At 39.0% G+C, this 9511-nt stretch overlaps 1 protein-coding gene across 1 annotated transcript in view; it reads left to right on the forward strand.

The window, feature by feature from the left end:
* The window catches only part of si:ch211-113g11.6 (uncharacterized protein LOC559008 homolog), a 38846-nt gene extending 30337 nt beyond the window's left edge, over positions 1–8509 (forward strand). Inside the window, exons 11-14 of the mRNA XM_044358789.1 lie at positions 3656–3771; positions 4580–4752; positions 5264–5319; positions 6741–8509. Coding sequence (XP_044214724.1) covers positions 3656–3771; positions 4580–4752; positions 5264–5319; positions 6741–7087 — 692 coding nt within the window. The 3' untranslated portion in view covers positions 7088–8509. The remainder of the gene's footprint in view (positions 1–3655; positions 3772–4579; positions 4753–5263; positions 5320–6740) is intronic.
* Positions 8510–9511: the final 1002 nt, after the last annotated feature.

Genomic DNA, 9511 nt, shown 5'->3' on the forward strand with positions numbered 1-9511 from the left:
CTTCAGTAACTCGTTGACAGATTGACCACCAAAACAAATAAAGCTGTTTGGACCATTTCAGTCGTAGGCGATACAGCAGAAAGCTCCCCTCAGGGATGGAAGAAATGTCACAGCCAAACACTTGTTTCAAGTTGACTTTATGTTTGATATCAGAAGCTATTTCTTTTCACACAGTGTGACATTCGAGGTGGCAATAGCTTAAAGGTTAGCGAGGCTGGGAATAATATGAGTTAGGTAAGTGAGTGACTGTAACAATTTGTAGAAGTTGCACATTTAGAGACAAGGGAAAAAGAGGTTTTCTTTAGCAAAAGACGGTGAGTTTGAATTTTTAAATCCAGAAAAATATGTCGACAGAGGATATTGAGAAGCACTTTGTCCTTCGGAGGGAATTACTGCCAAGATACCGATGAGCAAAGAGTATATTAGCTGTTCTGTCCAACAGTCAAGGCTGTTAAGTGTGTGTTAAAATAAATGTGTGTACCTGTATGGATGTAAAAAGGTAAAGGGAAGGTGATTCCTGTAAAAGAATATGTGCGCTCAGCAAACCCTCCCTGGATTAAAAAAAAAAAAAAAAAAAAACAGCAGCAGCAGATGCAGCAGAGTTCAGCATCATCACCCTTTTCCCCGCCTCACAATGTCTTGCTGCTATCTTTGTGCTGATACGCTGTTTTGATAAAAGAGCTAAAAATAGCGGTAGACAGGATTAAAGGATGATCATATGAGAATAAACTGGATAAAATGGTGAATGTTATCTGTGACTACAGAGAAAAAAGGGTTTGAAGTTTATGAAAAAAAAGAGACAAGGCAGTTTTTTAGGACAAAAGAAGTCTAGGTGACAGCAAGAACACGTGGCGAGCACATAATTACAAATGAAAAAGCGCCTGATGGAGGAAGTATTCAGGAAATGTAGATGTGAGATAAAAAGGTATCACTGTAATCACATTTTCACAGTGGGGGGAAGGTAAAATAATCTTAGATGTGACAAAAGACAAAACAAGTTAGAACGTCTTTTTGCAGTGTTCAAGTCATAATGTAGAAAGCAAAGAAGTGGTCGTTCGGAGGCAGTAAAGGATCGCAGCAAGGGAGCGCAAATAGAAATGACAGAGGAGCGTTTTCATTGGCTTTCAGTCCAATGAAAACGGACCGCACTCAGCAACAAAAAAGGTAATACTTAATAAAGAAATACTGAGCAGAGCAGGAGACTGTAAACATCTATGAGAGTGATGCTGTACTTAGCTGCCTAGTATAGTGTTATAGGCTACTGTAGAAAACAGAGTCATAGCTCACAGTTAGAGTAATGACTCCTCCGTTTACAAAATCAAGCGGCATGCAAGACAGCACTATTGACTAACCGTGCAAAAAAAGAACAAAGGTGTATTAAATCCCTGCAGGCCTGCTGGAGCTTAGTACACCTTTGTTCAGGAAACAGGAAGCCCATTCTTGAACTCATAATGCGGACTTTAGTTGGACGGTATGAGAGATCGGAGTAAATATTCACACAGACCTGGTGCTGTGAAGCCCATTTGTGCAGAACTGAACATCAGTTTTCCACGTTGAAATCACAAACACCAAAAGTTCCAAAAGCAGAATAATTAGCTAAAACAAGCTATGCTGCAGGCCTTCTGTTTCAGCCAATAGTAATGATAGACTTGATGCAATTAACAAACTTGTTCATCTTAACTTTTACTAATTAACTTCTGTTTGGCAGAAGCCACCTGTGATAATTGCTAATCGAGCTGTTAACTGCAATCCACTAATCATTGGAGCAACATTAGCTTGGCTGAAAGAGTACTGCAGTTTGGTTATTACATTTTTTTGTTGTTGTGTGAACAGACTCTTGGCAGACATTTTGACTTGTCAAAGTAGGAAAAAGCAAAGGTGGAATTATTGACATTAATGATGGCTGCCTTCCATTTAGGTGAGCCAGTTTTAGGTTCTGGTATTGTGTGTGTTTACTCACTGACATGACAATACTGAAACAATTAATGGTATGGAGCCATCGTTAATGTTAATGTTTACATCTGTGCTTTACATGCTTTGACAAGTCAAAATGTCTGCAGTGCAAAGGGTCCATAGAGTAGTGAAGTTGTCTCAGAGCTGTTTCCAGATACGTTTTTCACACCTTAAGGGACAAGTTCACCATTTTTCATGTCTGTCTGAAAACAACAGTCATGTGTCCATGTGAAAACCCTAACCCTAAATACAAATACGTTATTCAGCAAAGCACAAATAGTGGGTTTTTTACAAATATTTGGTTGATACAAATATTTTAAAAATTATTTGTTTTCAGGAAGAAAAAAAAAGTTAAATACCTGTGCACAGGTCGGTTACATCACTATCTCAGTGTCTCTCCTCTGCTCCACTGTTACGTCTATCAGCAGGTCTCAACGAGGGGAGTCACATCCACCTGCTACATGACGCACATTTCCTAATTTGGACATCACTCCTGGAGTTGAGGGTGTTCCTTAGAGATAAAGCTAAGCTACTGACACAAGTGAAGTGCTCCCAAGAGAACACTTCATGAACACTTATCGTAACACTTTAATTTTCTAAAATTAAAAGCGTAATGAAAACAAAAATATATCTGAAGCTTATATGAGCAGTCTGAGTTAGTCATTTCAAGTGGATATTTGCCACATTTACAGTCTTTTTAGCATCAAATTCCCTCTTTGTGTTTCCTCAGACAGTGTTTCCCTGTTGAGCTGCAGTCATAATGTAATGATACTATACACTGCCAGATTAATCTGCAATCAGGTCCATGGATCCTTTGTACCGCCCTCAGTCCAGTCTTTGTGCTTGTAGTTTTCCTACCTGGCCCCAGGTTTGCTGTGTGGTAATTTGATTTAATGCAAATAAATTTAGGAATAAAAAAAAGAATGAAAATGTAATAATGCAGGTCTTGAAATAGATTTCGACACAGAGCCCAAGTAAAGCAGGACCTTAAGACCCGTATCATGATAATATGCTACAGTGGTGCAACATAGTTTTAATTAAACTAGCAGAACCAGTTGGTCTGGAACCTCTGGGACTCCAGTTATCTGCTGTGCTCAATTTGTAATCCAGACTTTATACAATAATGTAGGTCAATGTCACGGCCATTGGTTACAAATATTTCAACATAGTTTTTCATAATATTAGTATGTCAAATAGCACTTGTCTGCTGTTGCTATGGAAAGGATCCCAGCCGGAGGCCAAAATAGAAGTACTGGGACATTGAATGATGCATCACATCATTCAGGGAACAAAACATAGCATTGAAGTTCTGTAATCGACCCGGAATCCAAAGTTACTTTATTTCCACAGCTGAATTTATTCAAGGAGTTCATAAGAGTTCAACCTCATCATTAGCAGTATGAGTAACAGACTTCCTCTACCGTATTATTGTGGTCGAGGTTAAACATGGCTGGTTACACTATTTCTCTTTCCAGAAAAAAACTCTTCCTTCAAAATGATTGTTCAGAAAACTTCTAAAACTCTAGTCTGCCTTACAAAAATGGAAGCTGTGCAAGTGGAAACACTTTGGGCAGCACAACAGAGGCCGTAGCACAGATAGAGAGAAAACCAGGATGCACAAATTTTGACAAATGACAGGACTGTTGTGTATGTGGAAGACCTGTCATATAGACCTGTCTTTTTTTTTTCCTTATTTCAACAGAGCAAGGAAAAGTTCTCAAAGTTCTTCACACCAGCGAGGGAGTCTTCATCATATCTCAGTACTCGATGTTTCACAATGAGGGTCCTGTTCTAAACATGGCTATCGACTCCCAAAAGGTATGATGTATAATGTTACGCTGGGTGTTTTCAGTTGCATTCCTGCTTTCATCATAAATAAGACATCATGCTGAGAGAAGCGGCAGAGTCAGGAAGATTAATTATAGCTGCATAACGTAACAATAAAGTGGGAAAAAAAGGAATTTATACTGTAATCGTAGTGTTTGTTCATTGTTTGAGAGTTCAATCATTAAAGGTTTTTCAAACATTAAGAAAGTCAGGTGATTGTTACAGCACCACCATCAGAAAAAAATGCTCCCGCAGTTTAATCTGCATCATTTTTGGATGACACTAAATTGTTTGGATTTTAATTTATGGCAAGGAAATATTGAGAAAATAAACACATAGTGTTTCCAAAAATTAGGGTTGGAAAAATAAAACCAGAAATTCTTTTGAAATAGTTTCCTGCATAATTAATTGCTCACTCATTTCTCTAATGAAATCTCTACAGAATTAAACATTTTTGCCAGAATTTCAATTTAGACGATACATGGCCACTGGCTTTTTTAGGTTTGATTGCCTAACGGATGAATGAGGGAATTAATACATGAATTAATATGCTTATATAGATGAATGAGACCATTTAATCTTCCATTTGGGATTACCAACTCTTCAGTCTAGTTAACAATTTTATTGTATCATGCTACCCTGAAAATTAAACAGACCTGGGAAGAAACTGACTGCATATCATTATTTTGGCATAAAAATGGTGAAAATGTAGTACATTTTTACACTGAATTATTCAAAAAAATATTAATGTTGTTATTGACTCACATAGGCTATTCTGTTTTATCTTTTTCCTTCTTAGGGACACCTGTATGTTGCTACAGCGATGGAGGTCCAGCGACTGCCCCTGGCTGACTGCGGTCGCTATGGCGACACATGCAGGGAGTGCATCCTTTCTCGGGATCCGTATTGCGGCTGGGACAGGGCCAGGAGGAAGTGCATTGCCATCCCGCCTGGATACAACGTCACGACTGGGTATGATTAGATATGACGTCGCTGCTGAAGAGCTATTGGCTGTTTTTTTTTTTACACAAGCTGACAAAAGATGAGAGGGACGATTAGAGCATTAGAGATTTTAAGAACATCGTCTCAATACTTTCAGAGAGAGAAAAAAAAAAGCTTTGTGTGTTCTGACAATCATTGGCCCTGAGGTGATGAAACATGCTTTAACTGTGAAGAAACTGCAGTTCAAAGAAAAACACCACGATCACCAAAAACACCAAAAATGTCTTGTTGATTGTGTTTCACGTGGTTAATAAAATGCTTTTGTTTTAATGGATCTTATGCGTTTCTAATTTTAAGTAAACATATGAAAATCAATCTGTAATAAGCCTCTACCCCCCCCCCCCCCCCCCCCCCCCTTGACATTGTTGAATGATTTGTCTCTGCATGTTTTAATTTACCAGTAGGTTGATGTTGAGGCCCATAAGCTATTTGTGAAACTATTTATTGCAGCTAATTTGTCCTTTCCATTATTTTCCAACAGGGCACTCATTCAGAATCTGGACCATTCAAACTCCTCAGTTTGCGGGGAAGCTGCTGGTGAGCCCTTATCTGCTCTCTCCCACTCTCTGTATCTTAATTAAACCAAAATAGGAACCTTTCTGAGCAGCTACAGTAAAAAGATGATTATCATATAATTGTGCAGAGTCCAAAAACCCACAGGGAGATTTTTTTTTTATATATATATATATCAAGGGCTGCCCTGCTGTGGAGCTCAAAACCTAGTTATAACCTCGACTAATCATGACAATTACTCCCCTCTGAAGGGAAGGATATCTCCTTAAGGGATCTGATTTTAACATTGCATTTATTTCCAGTTGTGTCAGAAGGTGTCCCACCTGTGGAGACATTTACAAGTTTCGGTCCCACTACCCAGAAAATAATACTTAAGATGATGAGAAGTAATGTGTTTTAATCATTTCATTGATATCTTGGAGTTCTTCAGCAATTGCACAAAACACAGCAATCATCATTATTTTTAGAGTTTAAAAAACCCATACTTAATCACAATTATAACACATTCTGCAATTGTGCTATTCTACCAAGCTCTGGTGGACATAATACAAATGGTGCATGAAATATTATATTTTTCGGTGCCATTTTTGTTGATGAATGAAGGGTCCCGCAGAGGACAAGGATGTGGAAAATTAGTTTTATTATGCGATATCAACCACATTCAGAATTGTCAAACCAATTATTTTGTAATCATGGAAACACGTACTTCACAGCTTGTTGCAAAGACATCACAAAGCAATTACTTGTTATAATAAAATGGCAAAATAATGACCACATAATAACATTTTTTGTAATCAGCAGAAGAACATTTAAAAATGATATTTCCCTTGATGTTATGTAGGTACTGTAAGAGCTCGTCAGGTGATTACTTGGGGCGGGACTCTTGACATCTTCCTTAGATTTTCTGATGATGAAGGTTAAAACTCTGGATGCAGCGGTCCTAATTTCTGAAACTGAAAATATATCGCCTCAGTGTGATGTCTTTCTCTTGTAAAGATCACGGTCAGATTAACCTGTGAGGCAAAAATGATATGTGGCCCCTCTTGGCACAGTGCCCCTGTACAAGACAGGTAATAATGAAAGGCAGTTATCACTCCAGTTGATAATGTACTTCAGTGATGCATACCGTATTCCCAAATTAATTTGGCAACCGCAAACCAACTGACATATAATGAATACTGAGACTTTGGATCCCTGAAGGTCTGGAGCCCTTCTTGCTAGATCTATTAAACAATAGATGTTTAAAGCAGCAAATATAAAAATGATCTGGATATGGACTAAATCATTATTGTGTTAGATATTACAGGTGTTGACAGATATACTGTATATGTTAATGTTAATACCACTATTAATAAGTCTCTCTAAGTGCAATTACTTTGTCAACACCACACATTTGAAACAATTAATTTTGGTATAAAACTCTTTATATTTTTTTACCCCGACAGCGCTGAAGCTGCGTCGAACTTCCCCCAGAGAGGTGATGGTGCAGTCCAACACCTCCATCTTTCTCCCCTGCCCGGTGCACTCCTTCCACGCCACCTACCGCTGGGAGAAAGACAACTGCGCCAAGAACTACCCGTGCCTCTTCTCCGGGGACTTCTGCGTCCTGGGGCCGGTCGTTGACACGCCTCTCAAGGAAGGCGTTTTCCGCTGCATGGCCACCGAGGACGGATTCAAGGTGGAGGTTATCTCTTTTAGGCTGGTGAACGACGGCAGGCTCTTGGCCGCCTCCCTGGCCTCCACCTTGGGGCCGTCGCTCCTGCTCGCTGTGGCTACCCTGTGGCTTCATTAACTGCAGCTAACGCTAATGCTAACCCCTCATCCTTACTGGCTCCCAATGACAAGGAGCGGCTGTTAGGAGGTTAGGTTCGCAGAGCATTGAAGTACATGGTTGGGTTGTATGGTGTAAATTCACCTTATTTCATATTAATTTTTAGAGGAAAAACTCCAGAAAACATCAGAATGAGTGATTAAATTCATTGTTTTTTTTAGCATAAAACAACACATCTGCAGCTGCAGCTTTCTTAAATGAGAACAAAACTGGAAAAAAACATACATTAACATTCAAAACTAAAGTGACTAGGAGTTACTGTCCATGAATTGACATGTCTTGCAAGTTCAAACTAGATTCAACCATGATGAGGTGCTTTGCGAACCTTTCTTCTCTGACTCAGAAAGATATACATATCCTATGAGTTGGGCAAAAAAAAACAAAAAAACACCAATACCAGGCCAATTCTTTTTACCATTTCTTTACTTATTTTGACTTAATTGTGCTTATTTGTGAATATGTAAACCTTTAATACCGCTCTTACATCCTATCATTCATCTTGTTAAACATTGGTATAGCTCATTAGTACTTAGAAAAAAATGTCTGGTATTGAAATTTAAAAAGCCTTAACACTTCTGGGACATAAACTCCTAAGCACAATTTTGCAGTCAAGGCAGAATACTGCAGACTCGGTTGGACTTGGCGCTATAATTAGTGCAGCTGAGTCTAACAACATCACAGGGAGGAAGTGTCAGCTTTTTGACAGGAAGTAGGTGGGTGGGCAAGAGCTCATTCTCGAACATCACTGTGTCTCAGCACCTCCTCCTCAGACGAGGCAGTTTCTTGCATCTTTTTATCAGATGGTATCAGACATCATTATTACGCCTTGTTCACAGCTTTGTCCATTGTTTTTCTTTATACATGCAATCGTCCTTTCATCCTCCCAAGAGAATCAGGATGTGAAAAACATAACATCGCCTACAACTCCTTTGGAAAAAAAAAAGTTACTTAAAGTTAGCTGCATGCATCAAACCGCCCTCAGAATCTTTGAACAGCAAACTCATGAAATAATTAACTTCTTCTGTATCAACCACTGCGGAAATTTTAATTCTGGATGTTTTCTATTGGGTAATTTACTATGGAGAGATGATGGTTGCAAGTTTTGTCAAACAGCTGTGATCTTCTTGCTAATTCTGTGTATATTAGTGCAAAAATCCCAAGTGTCCATCAGTTTTTTTGGGGAAACAGAGAGCGAACAGCGACAACGGGAGAAGAGCTGCAAATGACATTCAATTTCTGTCAAACCGACAATGCGTAAAGATGTGAACAAGGTGTTAACGCTATAGCAATTTCAGTGAACACATACTTACATTACAGTATCATAAGGGCAGATGGAGCTAAATGGAAATGCATAGTAGAGTTACATTTCATAGTTTGCCAGGAGAAAAAAAAAAAAAGGCTTTTACTTAGATCTGTGAAGTATGTTCTGTATTTTATTGCTCTGCTGATGCTGATTTTTACCATTGCTGCCTATGTATGTGACAATTTGTCTTGATGGTTTGGGTTTTTATGCCATTGTTAAGAATGTGATATGTAACCATTGACTGCTTTGCCTCTTTCCCCAGGGACATCAGTGCAAATAGACAAGAAAATGGTTATTTTTTTCCGATCTTGTATCTCTATACTGTGAAACAAAAGGCTTGACAGATTCCAACAAGATGCTTCACTGATGTACAGCAGCAACCACAACCAGAGGCGAGAACAGTGGCTTTCTTAGGATCATGCTACGAACACGTCTGCGACAACGACCTTTAAACGTTCCCCCGACGACACGAAACGTATTAATACTCAGAAGGTAGATTAAAAGCTGAATGTAAAAAGAAACAAAAGTCGTGAATGTAGCTGCAGTTCAACAGCACTAAAAATGCCAAAAGCACGCCGATCCTCATGAATACTGATCAGCTGACTGAAGTAGGCTTGTGTGGTGATGAATTATGCAGCGGATTAGCATGTTCTCCAGAGCTCTGATAATTATCATTCAGTAATGTTACATAAATCTGGCTGTGCTGAGCCCTCCACAGCGGCAGAAATGTCATTAATAACTAATTAGACAATGGAGCTGGTTCGTCATGCACTGTATTAAAGAATTCACACTGTCAGGGATAAGAGCAGCGGGCTTGTTCTCAGCTGTGAAAAAGCTCAAAGCAGTGCCATATTTTCTCACTCAGCTTGGTTGTGTGTTGCTGCTCGGGGGATCTGCTCGCTTGCTGCATTGCACTGATGCGGGCTACTGACTGTGCCAAAAAAAAAGGAAAAAAAAAAAATCACAAAAACAAAGCTATGTTGAGCCACCTTTATCTGGCGTTTAAATGTTTCTTCTTATGTTCGTTCGCTTCTTACCTCGCATTATATTTTTTGTACCAGACAAACCCTGAGCATGTGTGT

Source organism: Thunnus albacares, chromosome 8 (assembly GCF_914725855.1).
Source record: "Thunnus albacares chromosome 8, fThuAlb1.1, whole genome shotgun sequence".
NCBI classification, from domain to species: Eukaryota; Metazoa; Chordata; class Actinopteri; order Scombriformes; family Scombridae; genus Thunnus; species Thunnus albacares.